This window comes from Schistosoma haematobium, chromosome 2, assembly GCF_000699445.3.
Source record: "Schistosoma haematobium chromosome 2, whole genome shotgun sequence".
NCBI lineage: Eukaryota > Metazoa > Platyhelminthes > Trematoda > Strigeidida > Schistosomatidae > Schistosoma > Schistosoma haematobium.
Window position 1 is genome coordinate 44,616,989 of NC_067197.1, and position 17,870 is coordinate 44,634,858.

Consider the following 17,870-nt stretch of genomic DNA (forward strand, 5'->3'; position numbering starts at 1 on the left):
GTTAAATGAATAATGCAATATCATTTGAAATGAATGGTTACTAGATTCCAGTCTTTAGAGTAAACATTAACTCTAAGATATGATAGGTAAATTTAGCTGAAGAGTCGTAAATAGGATGAAACACGCGCTTTATCCTAGATTCCATTGTTAGACACACTATCCATCTTTACTTATACTAAATATTTTGTCTTAGAGTGAACATTAACTCTAAGAATCGTAAATAGGATAAAAACATGCTTTATCCTCTGGATTTCATTATTAAACACATTATCCATCTTTGTTTATACTTGATATTTTATTTCTCTTTTTTCTTTTCTCTTTTATCATTGATTTTACTTTATTTTATTCTCTCTCTCTGTGTGTGTGTGTGTATATATATAGACTAATGGTAATCAACAATTGATCAAATGGTCATATGAAAATTATTTAGATTATAATACTTATTGGCCAATTAATATAAATTTAATCAATAATGGTAAACAACGTTTATATCATTGGAAATTATTTATAAAAAAATCTTATAGTATTACATTATTAAATACCCCTAGTGATAAAAATCAATTAATCAGTTATATTCCTAAAACAACTTATAATTTATTGATTATTTATCGTCATTATATTAATACAATTTATCGTATTTATTTTATAGTTAGTTTTCAAACTTTAAATACTATCATATCATTTCAATCCATATTTTATGATATAAGTAGTTTATCTCAATTAAAAGTAGTATATGATTCAAAAAATTTATATTATAATAAAAAACAATTAAATAATGAATTATTAGTTAATAATCAAGTTTTATTACTTTATTATTATTAATAATAATTATACTATTATTATTATTATTACTAATACTACTACTATTACTATTACTGTAACTATTACCATTACTATTACTACTACTATTACTATTACTACTATTAATACTATTGTTACCACTACTACTACTACTACTACTACTACTACTACTACTAATACTACTACTACTACTACTAATAATAATAATAATAATAATAATAATAATATTAGTAGTACCAATCATTCAATTCACGATCGTTTATGAACTAATGATACACGATTATTCAATGAATCTCCTTTTTTTATTTATTAAGAAAGTGAATTTTATGAAGATTATAGCATTATTGAAAATGTAAAAGCATTGGATGATCATCTCATCTTTAATATGTGATACTTTAACAGTACACATTCATGATCTCATTTGTAGGATTCAAATGTGAAAACTTTAGATTGGTTGAGTTTTAAAGGTGCTAGCTTAGTCGATCAGAGGTTAAATGTTCATAGACGAGATCGAAAGTGTTAGGTTCTTATCTTGAGAGTAAGATTATAAGTGCTCACTACTGAAGAAGTCTCACATTAGGACGAAATGGTTGTCCAATGCTTTCAGGCTTTTTTTTTTAAAAAATGATGATCTAGTTTTAATTGACTCATGAATTCAACTATTAATCTTCCTTTCAATATTTTGTAATCTCTTCCTTTTTTTAATTTCTTAGTTTATGAATCTAATTTCATTGAAATTGTACAAATATGATTCTTTATGTAAATAGATCATTTATAAAATAAAATAAATAAAAAACTATCATATTCATGAGTTTTTATTTATTATTATTTATTTGAACACATAGATATTGGTACAAGGAGGCACCAAATACATATGCGCCGCACAAATCTCATCTGATATGTGTGAAGGCTGTGATACTGTCCGGGTGCCTGAACCGAAGTAGGTGGTTTTCTTAGGAGGCCACTGCCCGAACCTTTGACCTGAAGGTCTAATCCATAAAGCAATGGAGCAACGTAAGGAGATGCAGTTCCATGGTAGCTGGTGAACAACGATTGGTCCATACGCCATTTGTTCCTTCAGGATACTGGAGCCAACCCATGGGCAGCATTGGTTTGAAATCCGGTTAAACCGCCGGACATTCGCTTTTCGTCTTCTCATTTTCGTAAACAACACCCCCGCCACGAGAAGGCAATGAGTAGAACTTCCCTGGGAGAGGCTATATACGCGTGGCCATGCGAGAGCATTGAGAGAGGGAGAGCGGACTTTTTCCACTCTCGGCCGTACCAGGGCATTCGGAGGCATATGAATGAGTGATTATTCGTGAATACTACCTTTGTTAAGTCTTCTAATTGAATGGTTGATTTGGTTTCCCTAAGATCTAGTAAACCTAAGATTACATCTAAACAGCGTAGGCCGCCCACCAGCATTCGCTATCCAACCGTGTCATAAGCAATCATTTATACTGGTTTCCAATTGTTACTCAATCTTTTCATATCTGCTTCCAATTCTTCGCACAGTGTGTCCTTTGGTCTTCCTTATTTCCGTTTCCATTCAAGATTCTTTGTAAGCGCTTGTCTCATGGTGCAGTTTGACGATTTTCTCAATCTATGTCCTATTCACTTCCAATGTCTTTTCCTTTCAAACTGGAGATTAGTTTACCCTCTCGCATAGTAGACAGTTGATGATGTTATCCAGTCATCGGACATCGAGTATTTTGCATAGACAACTATTCATAAATACCTGTACCCTTTTGATGATGGTTGTGGTAGTTCTCCAGATTTCAGCTCTGTACTATAGAACTAACTGTCTTGATGTTCATATTGAAAATTGTGACTTTGATATTGGTTGAAGGTTGTTTTGAGTTGCATATATTCTTCAACTGTAGGAATGCTGTTGTTTCATTGCCAATCCTCACCTTTACGTCTACATCGGATCCTCGACGTTCATTGATGATACTGTTCAGGTGCGTGGACGATTCCACTTCTTCCAGAGTTTCTCCCTCAAGTGTGATTGGATTCGTGTCTCTGTGTTGTATTTGAGGATCTTGTTTTTCCTCTTGTGTATGTTGAGGCCTACTGATGCATAGGGCGCTGCTATACTGGTTGCCTTGACCTGCGTTTGCTGGTGTGTATGGGATGGAAGGGCCAGGTTATTTGTGAAGTCCGAATCGTCTATTTGCATCCAAACTGTCTATTGTATTCCGTAATGTATACTAGTGATAAATTAAATGAATACTCAAGAAGGGATAAGAACATATATGTAGTTTTGGAGTTACTAGTGACCTGTTTCAAGTTTAGTGCTCGAGTTTTGAATGATAATCGATACCAGTGAAGTTAAATCACGTTAGAAATGAGAAATTCTATCTTTAATATCAACAAATGATCAGCAGGCTAGATTGCAAAGTAATGAGTGTTAGAGGTATTGGCAATTCTAATCTAACTCAAGATCATAACTTTATTGACAATCATTCGTAAACCATCTATGTTATTGGACAGCAATGTATATATCTTCAATAGCTTTTTAATGATAGAAGTGTTACTAATGGAAGTGCAGTTTGTTCTCATCACTTTTAAGAAACATTGTAGTAACTTCACATGAAACATCATTCTTTATGTAAAATTATCTCATCTGGATTTATAGGCCTGTCAACAGAAAGAATCTGTGATGATTAGGAGTATTTGAATTAAGATACAAACTAGGAATCCTAGAAGTAACTCAATTTAACCAACAAGAACGACATAAGCACGACTGAAGATATCGTATTGGGTATTCGAAATCAGTCAGTTATCAAGTTTGTACAAACATCGCATCCGACATAGCTCATATAGAGTCTAAGTTTTTGTAATCGATTGTACGTCCTAATCATGTGTCTGCCCAACAATGTCAGTCAGTGGGAGAATAGGCAGAGACGACGAAGAGGCAACGACGAGTGTCCCTATCTTTCCGAGTCATTACCGTTCCGTTTAGTCTGACAGTGCACGAGTGACTGTTTAGGAGAGATAGGACTCAATGCTATACCTACACCAGCGAGACCACGGGAAACAGCATGAGGGCATTCAGATACACGAAGTCGGCAGTACGACTTCGCCCTCAGACTTTGAGTTGCTGCTTTTAGTCCTACCGTTCTCAAATTGACCTTCCTGACCTGATAGAACCTACAGGAACATATGTTCCAGCCAGTATAGCTTCGTTGGGTCATCACGATAGGCAAGCTCGACCACCACGTCAAGGTAGCAGCTGCGATCGGGTGTCCGACAGTGTATTGGATGTAGACTCTGTATTGTCTAGAATGCATGTCACTGGGTTCCAGTCTCACAGTGAACATCAATTCTGAGATGCAGGTACATCCAACCGACGAGTCCCAAATAGAACGAAACGCGCTTTGTCCTGGATTCCATTGCTAGCTATCGTTCATCTTTACTTATAGAGCTTGTGTCTTAAGGTAAAATCGAGGTCTTACGCACAGTATACACATATGCTAATGAGAGACTGATCAATTGTCATTCTAAACCTGAATGGGAAGATACAAGTAAGCAATACCAAGTGGATTTAAATCTGAATTCAAGCATATATATATATATATATATATATATATATATATGACATAAATGTGTTCTTGGGAAGCGTGATGAATGACATTCAAGGTCCTCTCAAGCGGGAAATACGATAGGAAGGTGAAAATGAGCGCTTTTCGGCACGAAAACTGATAGCGGGACGTGGATTGGATTAAAGCATGCTCAATGCATGATTGCTATGGTGCACGCTGATCGGCAAATTCTTACCCAATCAGCGTTAGTCGAGACTTGAAGAATACTCTAGAAATGCTTTCATGTAAAAAGTATAAATATACTAACGTTTTTCCTATTATACTAATTACTTCCATCTAATCTTGTTATTCGGAATATAATCTCTCTTCCTGTTCAACCGTGTTCTGATTTGGGGACTTATCGAGTGAATTGATGTCCAAGAATACTAAGCAATGGGAATAGTTAGGTTATGACGTAAGAGAGAATCATAACAAAAACAAAAAAGAATTAGAATTTTATAATAAAGTTACGAAGATAAGATATCTACCAAGTGAGCTCTAAGGATCTAGCATCTCCACTATAGAACATTTTTGACAATTGTATCAACGGTTGTGTAGAATCTTCATCGATGTTATCCGACACATAAATATTATCTATTGAAGAAGATAATGTCTTACTTCAACGTTCGGCTTATCTCAAGTGTACATGAAATGGTTTACAATTGGAAATAATAGCTTTTTTCTAGCAATCACAAGCAGTCATTGGTCGAAACACTATATCATAGAACTGAAATGATATATATCACCCAGTAAAAGTGGAAGAATTGACAATTGTCGAAGAGATCCTAAGAGACGGCTAATACCCTTAGAATTTCATTGAGAAACACAGAAACGCTGTAAACAAGTTGACTGTGGTTTCAGTCACCAGAAAACCAGTCTTTATTATTCTTTATTTTGAAGGTGTTGTATGAGAAATCAGTAGAAGGTTAAACACTTTACTAAAAGGCTTCTTAGTTATATCCAAGCGGCTAATCCTACAAGTGATAACATGTTCTATGGTATAAACAGAGATGGACAAGTACTTCTTCCATGTCACCAATTATATATATTTATATACCTATCAGACAAGCTAACCTAACTAGTGAAAATGAACTCATCTTGTTCAATTCGGATATTCATCATTGTTGATGAGATTCTGTTGCCCTTTCTTTTATTCATCTGTACAGTTCACTGATAAAGGTGAAGTAGATATTCAAACGAATTTTCTAATTTTATGAAAGTGTTGGGATATTCAGGAAAATATCCCAAAAATTATTCTGTTATGTCTAACGCTATCCTTGAACTTGAGGTGGTATCATTTTTCTTATTGGTCATTATTTATCTCACGTGTCGTTTTCCTACTGGTCAATATTGTACAATGTTATTTCTTATTTTATCGTACGATGTGGTCTGTTTGGTTTGTATATAAAGCTAGTATGTTTGAAGTACATGATTCCTATCTCCGAGGCTGAGACTTGTGTTCCGGTTTCAACTGGCTGGGCTAGACATGGAAGCGGGACCAATCAGAACCCTAGGTCGTTCTTACGTGTTTACTCGTCTTTGGTCCGATCGATAATTCGCTACCCTCTAATCTGCCGTTTCAGTTATAGCAGAAAGATCCAAAACACTAACCTTATATTTGAATTTCAAATAACACAAACTGTGGTGTGTGCTACTGATGTTCACAGATATAAGTATTATGTATCATCATACACATTGTTAAATCTTAACATGCACACCGATTTCGCGCTATTTTATGCAGTGATGAATTCAAGGTGTTGAACTAAAAGGAAATGTAAATCGAAATAGTAATAACCATTTTTATAATAATGGGTTTGTTTAATAGTTTATGTTAAATAGCGAGTATTGTCGACGGATAGAAGTAGTGGGATGTGTAGCTGCTAAGCTGGTATTGGATGTGGATGACTCAGCAGATCTCTGGAGTGCATTCATTGAACGTCACGGGTGCCGAGCGGACATTGGATTTTAGTGGCTCGGTGAGTCGACGGAGCTATGAAAGTTAACTCACCGCGGACTCGACATTTTAACGGAGAACGTGACACAGACTACAGGAAAGAAGAAGGTAGAATGACGAGCAAAACCACTGTAAGAACGAATGCTTTAAAGAGGAGATGTGTGTATTATGCACTACTGACATTGACGGATATAAGTAATATATATCATCAATCGAAAATGAAATATCTGGCGGTATTTTAACTGAGAAGTCTAGGGTATATACTACTCACAACAATCCTGTGATAGATCAAGAATATATCGATTCCAAATAATAATAATCACGTTAACACGTCCAAAGATGAACGTGTTAAATATAATCTATACTAACACAAAAATATATATCATGGACGTTACTTGAACAGTCAGGAATTGGCATGTTTCAGTTTCGTTTGGTCTATCAATCCATTAATTATGAGTAGCTAATAATTCTAATCACAATTGTATTATAGTTCAAGAGATATATCTAGATGACGTATGTGATGGGAACATCGCTGTGATCTGTAAACATAGACAGGAAATACATTAGAGTTGTGTTATCATAACAACAAGCAATTAAGAACAAGAGATATATGTATACAACAGTGTATTTATTAGCGGTAATCAGTGTATCATGCTGTGGGGGACGGATAGTATTCAAAACGAAAGCAAAAACAACTATTTTACAGTCAGTCATGTCACATGTACAAATTATGAGAATGAATGAAAGAAATGAAGATAGTAGCAAAAACTAGTTACAAAACGAGTTTTTTCTTACTATCTCCACAATAAGATGGTGGTTAGAGGTCGTTAACAGGGAACTCGGAACCTAGATTTCGTGCTACTTGGCACTCGTCAGCAAGGCGTATCTGTAATCTTGAAGGAACTGATGATCCCTGAAGGATTTTTTCCGTCTAGTGGTAACGTCTCTGACTGTGAAGTTGAGTGACATGGGCTCGAATCCGTCAGGGAGCATCAGTCCCCCGAAGATTACAAGTTTACCTTGCTGACGAGTGTCGAATAGCACTAAACTCAGGTCCATGGTTTCCTGTTGACTATCCTCAACCACAATCTTATCCTAACATAGTGTACGTAATGCTCAGTCAACCTGGACTAGTGGCCACATTGCAACTTGGTCGATAGTATTCGATCTACCCTAAGAAGGACCTGATATACATGACATTGATCACCACCTAGTAATCAATCAATTGTAAATATCTACACAATCCACTGTTTATCTGTCTATAAATACAACATTTACAAACACTTCATAGCATAACAAGTTAAATTACGACTTATGGAAGTGACAGCGATTTGTCTCAGAACTTCGAAGGGTTTTATTGATGACAAAAATAATTTTAAAGGGATAGTGAAGTTGACTAGATTATTTAGGTCAAAGAAATGTTTCATGATTATTATTGTTATTGGCTCTAGTCACTATCATATCCTCAGGACAAGGTATTTCAACAAGTTTCCGTTCCTTACTTCTTGACCGATCCTGATGATAAGTATTGAATGGTCACCAACTAGAATTTAGCTGTTCAGGAATCGACATCTGAATAATGTGCATTCCTTTCACCCCATACTACCAACAACCACGATATATCTGATTAGGTCTTTTGTAATTTGTACAACGAAAAGTTGTATACTTTTCATAAACGCACCTGAATCGATTGTGCGAGTAATAGCCATAGTGATGTGTTAAAACAAGCGAAAACAGATAAATTGTTGAAATATCTATATGAAACGAATAGGTCGCTTAGATGTTCAAGCAGGTTGTCTCAGACTTTATTGTTCTTTCATTTTTATACCAATTGCTCTCTGTTCCCATTCCCTTCTATTTATTCTTCTCAACCTTCTACTGCCAGCTTTTCCATTTCTGGTCGATGTTACATACTACTTATATCTGTCCGTATCAGTAGCACATATAACAATTCCATCGTTTGGGGAATGGTGACGTATCACATCGTTAGGAGAATAGAGTTCTCGGTACGACTTCATTGTTATGATGATTTATAGACCATTGTAACTATATTACTTTCAGTAGTTGTATATTTAGGAATAAGATTGATGGTAAAGGTATCATTTCTTTTACCGGTTTAATATCCGGACTACTGGTACCAGTGTGCATATTGGAAGAAGTTATATTGTTTATAAGGACATTTAAACGAACTAGAAGTTAAGTATCCTTTTTCTCTTATTCTGTTTACATAATTCTTCTAGACCCGTCAATCAATTTTACACAGATCGTTATTTCTATTACCATTTCAATAAACTAATTATGATGTAGGATGCTAATTTTATTCATAGTACTATTGTTAAGTCAATCGAAGCGTCTAAATCACCCCAATGGAGATACGAGTAAAATTGAAGTTTACAAAGTGAAGATTTGCCTAAAATAGCGATTCTTTCTTGAATAACATACAAACATTGGTTACATACCTCAATATATGAGGCTTTTAAGGTTTTCACCGAGTTTTTTTCTTCTGAAATAAATAGGCTCCGGTAGTGCAACATGACAACTGTTGGCTGTGTCTAAACTTGATAACGGATTAATAGCAAGCAATATGAAAACTGTTACGTTTAAACAAGGATCAAAAGTTTGTACAAAATTGCGAATAATTACTACTATGACTGAGATAAAATAATTTTAATGATAAATACAATAAATGTTATAAGTTATCTACCAAGTGAGCTCTAAGGATCTAGCATCTCCACTATAGAACATTTTTGACAATTGTATCAACGGTTGTGTAGAATCTTCATCGATGTTATCCGACACATAAATATTATCTATTGAAGAAGATAATGTCTTACTTCAACGTTCGGCTTATCTCAAGTGTACATGAAATGGTTTACAATTGGAAATAATAGCTTTTTTCTAGCAATCACAAGCAGTCATTGGTCGAAACACTATATCATAGAACTGAAATGATATATATCACCCAGTAAAAGTGGAAGAATTGACAATTGTCGAAGAGATCCTAAGAGACGGCTAATACCCTTAGAATTTCATTGAGAAACACAGAAACGCTGTAAACAAGTTGACTGTGGTTTCAGTCACCAGAAAACCAGTCTTTATTATTCTTTATTTTGAAGGTGTTGTATGAGAAATCAGTAGAAGGTTAAACACTTTACTAAAAGGCTTCTTAGTTATATCCAAGCGGCTAATCCTACAAGTGATAACATGTTCTATGGTATAAACAGAGATGGACAAGTACTTCTTCCATGTCACCAATTATATATATTTATATACCTATCAGACAAGCTAACCTAACTAGTGAAAATGAACTCATCTTGTTCAATTCGGATATTCATCATTGTTGATGAGATTCTGTTGCCCTTTCTTTTATTCATCTGTACAGTTCACTGATAAAGGTGAAGTAGATATTCAAACGAATTTTCTAATTTTATGAAAGATTCAAAACACTAACCTTATATTTGAGTTTCAATTAACACAAACTGTGGTGTGTACTACGGATGTTGACAGATATAAGTAGTAAGTATCATCATACACATTTTTAAATCTAAGCATGCACACTGATTTCACGCTATTTTATGCAGTGATGAATTCAAGGTTTTGAACTGAAAGGAAATATGAATCAAAATAGTAATAACCATTTTCATAATAATAGTTCATGTCAAATAGTGAGTATTGTCGACGGATAGAAGTAGTGTGATGTGTAGCTGCTGTGCGCATATTAGATGTGGATGACTCAACAGATCTCTGGAGCGCATTCATTGAACGTCACGGGTGCCGAGCGGACATTGGATTTTAGTGGCTCGGTGAGTCGACGGAGCTATGAAAGTTAACTCACCGCGGACCATTGTTATTATATTACTTTCAGTAGTTGTATATTTAGGAATAAGATTGATGGTAAAGGTGTCATTTCTTTTACCGGTTTAATATCCGGACTACTGGTACCAGTATGTATATTAGAAGTTCTATTGCTTATAAGGACATTTAAACGAACTAGAATTTAAATATTCTTTTTCTCTTATTCTGTTTACATTATTTTTTTAGACTCCTCAATCAATTTTACACGGATCGTTATTTCTATTACCATTTCAATAAACTAATTATGATGTACCGTGCCAAGTTTATTCATAGTACCATTGTTAAGTCAATCGAAGCACTTAAATCACCCCTATCGAGATACGCGTAAAATTGAAGGTTAAAAAGTAATTATTTGTCTAAAATAGCGATTCCTTATTGAATAATATGCAAACATTAGTTATATAACTCAGTATATGAGGCTTCTGTGGTGTTCATCGGGTTTTTTTTCTGAAATAAAAAGGCTCCGTTAGTGCGCAACATGAAAACTATTGACTGTGTCTAAACTTGATAACGCAATGTAATGTAAAACAGACCTAATACCGCCCCTCAAAGACAGTATGTCTCACCTTATTCTTACTGATTGGATATTTATCGTGAAGACATTCCGAAGTGACAATGGTACAGTTTTCTCTAGACAAAATCACTTTAGGAGGTCTTTCTACCATTCAATTGTCTATTCATTCTAGACAAACAAATCTTACGTACATTTCTGGTGCATACTTTTCATGTTTACCATTCTTCTGTATCGGAGATGGGTTAAAATTTCGATGTGACTGAATGTAATCTGAAATTGAATTGAATATTGTTCGTAATTGACCGAGAAGTTGGAGTGATTCAGCATCTAATAAACACCTTGTAAATATATTTGATAAGAATGCTAGATGAGTTTCAATAACGTCACCTATATCTTGAGTGGAATAAATCCGATTAACAAGATTTTTTCAGACTCATCCCAAAACTTCACAACTGATATAATAGTTAAGCTGTTGCACCGAATAAATGTAATACCAGTGATGAATCAATTTGTAGATCATAACCTAAACATGTTGTACATAATTGTTGTTTAGATAAATTGATTGATGTAAATTTCATACGTTTAGTACACCGAAGTAAACTAAACGAAAATAAATATGTAAAACGACAACTATCGATAAATATTGTAGCTGATGCACCCACGACATGATAATTCAACGAAAATATATTTCATCCAGTATCATGATCTGCTGATATAACCAGTAAACGAACATCTAAACGTTGAGAGATTTCTGTTTGCTCACACTGTGCACTAGAATCGCGTATAACTGTCTTCGATATACCACTTAATCGACTAATTAGTATTTATGAATATGGTTTTATTTAAACTAGAATCTAACAAGCCCATATCACTGTAGCAGAGAACTAACCAGATCCCAATGGAGGAAGAAATCAGAAAGAAGCTCTGGAAGTGGTTTGGACACACATTGAGGAAAGCATCCAACTGCATCATAAGGCAAGCTCTCGTTTGGAATACTCAAGGCCAAGGGAGAAGAAGACCAAAGAACACGATACACCGAGGAATGGAAACAGACATGAGAAGAACGAACAGTTAATGGATAAACCTCGAAATGAAGGTCTAGGACAGAGTGGGTTGGAGCATGCTGATCGGAGATCTATGCTCCATGAGGAGCAACAGACGTAAGTAGATAAGTTAGTGACTAACAAACTCATTAGATGGTGAATAAAATCCCCTTGTCCTAAGAATGAAAATTGTCTTGTAGCTCATAAATTATCTAAGAAATTACAACGTCCTATTAATATTTTTAATAAATGTTGACTTGTATGTTTATATGCAGTGAAATGTTGGACTACAAACAAGCAATGTGAAAACTGTTGCCTTTAAACAAGGGTTAAACGAATATCAGTGAGTTGCGAATAACTGCTACAATGATTATGATGATGTAATTATAATTATAAATGCAATCGATGTAATAAATATGTGTAAATATCTCAAAAGATTACACAACGAACTTGCGTTCCAACGTACGCGTAGAAATTTCTAGGAATACAACTACTTACTGATTATTAATAAGTAGTTCAAAACAATAAACAAAAGAGTCCAAGGGTTGTGAATTAGGACAGCAAACAGACTTAGCAACCATTGTCGTTAAACACAAATTTTACTGGACTACAATTTGTACAAGATATCTGAAGCAATATCACACTCGTTTATCTGAAGAAGAATTTCAATGTAAAACATAGTTATGTTTTCTAAATCAGTTAGGAGTAGATTGAGAAGATTCGGTTTGTAAATGACAACTTGTTCGTTTACAAGAAAATGCATGACTTCTTATAGAATCAATTCAAATGATGAAAATAAAAAAAGAAACGACTTCACGGTCGATCTCATAGAAATACTTCAGGTATTTAACAGTCAAATACATACATGAATAATGTCTATTTATCAAGTTGCCTCATCATCATTGTCGAAGTTGAATGCAACTGAGGGTAATTGTCATGTTGATATTGTTTAATCACACTGGTGATCTGCTTTAGTTAGCTGTACAAAATACATGTGATTGATTTGTTCCTGTGTTATTTCACATTTTGTACAGACTAAGGAACTTATTCTATTTTACAAACCTGTAGCGTGGTGTCGAGTCGGAATTGACTATGAACACCGCTACCAAGAAACACGTGCCAAGTAAATCAGAAGGCGAAGGTTGAACGTAACCAGATAAATCCATAAAATCTTCGAGAAGCCAAATACCAGAAGACAGTTAATGGACCAAGTCGAGATATATATTTGCTGGCGATCTCGTGGCATCGAAAGGATACCGAGATCGTGCCAGGATACAAGCTTGGTTACAGAACGTAACCGAATTCGCGCGAAGTTACAATCAAAGTGTAAGTACAAGTGGAAGCACAAAATAGCTGTCATTAGCACAGTCAAACAAAAGCACATTAAAACAAGCACTGGTACAGTTAGTTATGATAATAATTGTTTTTATTAAACCAGTCGTGTTCTCGTGATAAATGTGAGTCACTACAAACCTTTCATTCAAACAAAGGTTACAATTTTCTCCTGTGTAGCAGATGACCAACAATAAATTCATATGTCATTTGTTTCTTCGGGATTCTAAAGCTCATGTGCACCATTGGTTTGGAATGAGGGTTTTCAAACTCTTCTAAGTGGTTCTTTTATATCCATCAACCCGGTTAAAGCAAAAAACATTCACTTTTCGTTCTCTCAACTTTGTAAAAAATAGGCATGTCGCAAGAACGCAGTGAGTAAAACTTCCCTTGAACGTAATCATGTGAAAGCATTTGAAGAAGGAGAGCTGACTCTCCTCTCTCTTGGCTGTACCAGAGCATTTAGGAGGTGGTGAGGTGGTGGGATAATGATTGAGTGTATGAAAAAGAAGTGTCCAGAGTTGAATTCAAACTATATGGTAATTCGTAAACGAGATATAACATTCTGAGATGGTGGATAAAATTTGTAACTCACGTGGATGATTTTGATAGAGTTTTGTTCTCTGAGCTGTGATGTACAGAACAAGCTGTGAAACGCATACAGAGAACTTCGAACATTTCACTTCTATCTGAAGTTTGTGCTGATGATGTCGTTCAGAAGAATGATGAAAGCTCAGAGAACAAAACTCCATCAAAAAAGATGTAACATTCAGGTAACAATTATCATTCAAAATAAGTATTCTTGTACATAAGTATTATAAGATCAAAATCTTAACATAAATTTCAGCCTAGTTGGTCATATAGTATGATCTTTTTGTTCTTTCATAAGAAGAAGATTGAATTATGAATGGAATTTCATAATGATCTTGAACTATTCACATTTTTCTTTTGTTTATATTAATTAGTTTAGTTTTTAATGTTTCTATTGACCTGGATACACTTCTATTGTCTTAATGAATCAAATTAGTATGATGCTTTTTATGAAAATGGTGTGATATTTTATTATTCTATGATAATATAGCTTATCATTGTTAGTTAGATAATGAAAGTTTATGTATATTTACTAACGCAATACGTCTAATTAGAGTGAATAGAATACTACTCTATGTGATTATTCTACTGATGATTGAACTATGAAGAAGATTTATAGCTTAGGTAGATTATTTAGATCCAGATCTGAGAATAAAACTTCATCATGATTAAGCCATTCATTCATATAGATTCCAATGATGTTCTTTGAATTCATTCAGTGTGTATTGTCTTTCATAAGTCACACAGATCTATCATCGTAATTCACTTGTGTTGATTTTGTTGTTGCTTGTTTTTGTGTATATATTTTGATATGCAGTTAAACATCACTTAGTTTCGTCATTGTGACAGTCTACTTAACAACCGATTCAAATGAAGGGGGAGTTTTCATATCCCCCCATTTTTGTAAGCAATAGCGGTCAGCTTCCTTCGTTCTGTGTTTTTCGTTCGTTGTTTCTTTTAGGTAGCTACATCAATTATTGTTTCCATGTTCGTCCATATCACCAGTAAATTATGCGTAATAAAATGAATTAGCGATATGTTAAGGCTAGTGGGATTAGGATAAATATGATATATCAATATAACATCCTCGTGATTTCTTCTGTTCGGCACAAATTCTAAGTACTCAACTTCAGCTTCCTGGTACTATATATACTGTAATACATATATAATTTCAGACTGATCATTTCCTAGTTGTGAAGGTTTGACATGCTAACAGAAGTGAGTGAGCGGCTTTACTTACTAAACTGATCTACTTCATTACATGGTTTAAGTTCTATACTTAAGTATAGTATAATTATATCGACTAAACCTATTTATATGATAATGTGGTGTTTGAATGAACTAATGATTCCTTTGTACTTGTTGAATGCTTGGTTTCGAATTTCAAATACAGTACATTCGTTCGTGCTTATCTAGTACTTCTTGATCCGTTCACGTTATTCCTGAGATTCTTAGTTCATACTATAATTCAACTACTCCTAATTATCATATTGGTGTCGCGATGGAGCCTGTGATGGAACGGTTGGACATACATTCAGATTTTGATGCTTTTGAGGATTATTTTGAAAGGTTCGAAATCTGGGCTATGACCAAGGAATATGAGTAAGGTGTTAATATTGTAGCACATTTCCTCACATTCATCGGAAAAGAAGCATATAGCTTATTAAAAATCTGGCTTTACCGGAAAAGCACATTTCGCTTTCTTATACAACTCTCAAGGATCTACTGCTAGACTATGTTAAGTATACAAATTTCAAACACGGTAAAGAGAAATTTCGTAAAACGATTCACCTCAATTCAGTGCATACTCAAGGTTATGCAGATAATTCATTGAGGAGTTGTGATGCCGTTCATGAAGATGAGCACACGTTTGGTCAATGTTTGTCCTCTGGTAGGTTCCATTCTTTTAATTCATGTAAATTTCGTAATTCTGAATGCTTTAAATATGGTGATATTGGACATATTCTGTCAGTTTGTAATACTACTGTTCATCTTGCTGCAACGAATATTAAGTCTTGTAATTGTGATTCTATTAAGTCCAGTGTTCCTAATGATCATTTATCTTTATCAACGATTTCAAAAGACAATGTAGAGTCATATAGCAGTTCAGAGTTAAATGAAACTCATAATCGTTGCGAGACAACAGTTTCTAATCAGTCGACTTATCAGATTTCTCATGTTATTGTACCAGATATGGTTTTTCCTAATGATTCCCTTATTTCTGACGAAATCCCTTACAAATCTAAGGTAAATATGTTGAATCAACCTAATCATGATCAAAACCCTGATGGAGTCTTGATAGATGCTGATTTTTCTAATGATCCTCTACTCTGCAATGACATTCTTAATAAATTTGAGTCAAATCTCGATATCGTACCAAATATTATTTGTCCTCATAATGCGTTTGTTTCTTGTGGGCAACGTGTTCAATTCAAAGCACGAGTACTAAATGACCTCGATTTTGAATACAAATGGGATGAATTCATATCAAATGCTGTTTACCTTTATCATAAAAACACTTCTAATGTTTACTCTAACCACTGTGAGAAATATGTTTTAAATGAAGCCACATCATTCATAACTTGGGGACATAACGATCCAACATTATTTCGTGAGGGAGGATAGTGTTGAAAAATCTATGGTTCGAATTCTAGATAATAATGATTTCATTACAAAACCGACATACCGACTGTATACAATTCCCGGTGAATCTGTTCCGATTTCGTTTGTTAATTCCAATACTACAAAGTTTTTATCTAATACAATGTCGGACAGACTCAGGATGAACTTAACAAGAAGACGTACAACCGATTACAAACACTTATACTTTTATTTAAGCTGTGACGGATGTGGTGTTTGAATGAACTAATGATACCTTTGTACTTGTTGCATACTTGATTTCGAATTCCAAATACAATACATTTGTTTGTGCTTGTTTCATAATTCTTGATTCAATTGCGTTATTTCTGGGACTCTTAGTTCGTATTGTAATTCAAATATTATATTATTTCTATTAAATTCATTACCTTACTTGATCTAGCATGACTGAGTCGATGAGAACTCATATCACAAACACTAGAATTATTACCACACATATGTTCATTGTCATCGAACAATTTTTAAGCAGCTAATGAAAACTCATTTTTCAACTGAGTACTCTCCTTTGACTGTCTACTCCTTGTTCTCATTGTATAGCTCCGTTTTAGGCAAACTTTCATTAGGTCAATTTCAAGTGCTTACAAAGTTGTTTAAATAAACTCAGTCGAAAATCAAACCGTATTCGAGATTTACAAAAACCACCAAATAAATTAAAGAACTTTTATTATTTGTTTAGAATCTGCTCTGACCAGTTACTGAAACATGACCGATGGATACACTTATATCATAAGACCTTAATAACGAGAAATGAATTCTTTTCTATTTAGTAAAGCTTTGTAATCAGCCATCTAGGGCCAGTAATAAAATACCATTCTAGACTGCTTCCTCAGGGTAAGATCTCGAGCAATCAACCATGGATAACTGTGAAAATAGTTTAAAGAGCACACTGAGTGTAATTACATGTTTCCCAGTTTCAATAAACAAATGTCAGTATTACTTAAACTAAAAAAAGGACTCAACGCCTCTCCATCTATTCATCTGTAACGATTTTTAGAGACGTGATGATGATTTCATGGTGATTTTCATCTTCGCATATATGTTTTCCTAGTATCATTAAACCGATGTCACATATGTAGTCTTTCACATCTCTACATGCTTTGAAGCTTCTGTATGAAAACATTGTGTCTTTTGGTTGTGCATAGACTGAAACATACTCTTTGTTCATTAATAGTGCACTTGCATTTAACATGTGAGCAACTTATATTTCTTAAAGATCAATTACTTTTTATCAAATTATTGATTTTTGAATGTTATGGAGCTTGCTGTTTGACGCATAATGACCGTGAGGCATTGTCAAGATGCTTCAAGTTGTCCATGATTTTGGTTTTTAAGTCAAAATATCATCGCGTCTATATCTGCATGATTATTGACAAGATATAATGAAGTGACAATTGTCTTGTGATCGGATCACCACATTTACAGTTTCAGATAGTTGAAAAGATTAAATTTCATGATCGACCATTAACACAGTCGGTGACTAATCGATCATTTTGCCAATGATGTAAGTTTATTTCAACATAAGTGTTTAACCATAC

The 17,870-nt window shown here is 34.3% G+C and overlaps 1 protein-coding gene across 1 annotated transcript in view; it reads left to right on the forward strand.

Moving 5' to 3' along the window:
* Positions 1 to 4,317, forward strand: part of MS3_00007064 (uncharacterized protein) — a 43,287-nt gene extending 38,970 nt beyond the window's left edge. Inside the window, exon 9 of the mRNA XM_051215322.1 lies at positions 382 to 4,317. Within this exon, the coding sequence (XP_051068534.1) occupies positions 382 to 822 (441 nt within the window). The 3' untranslated portion in view covers positions 823 to 4,317. The remainder of the gene's footprint in view (positions 1 to 381) is intronic.
* The last annotated feature ends 13,553 nt before the right edge of the window (positions 4,318 to 17,870 follow it).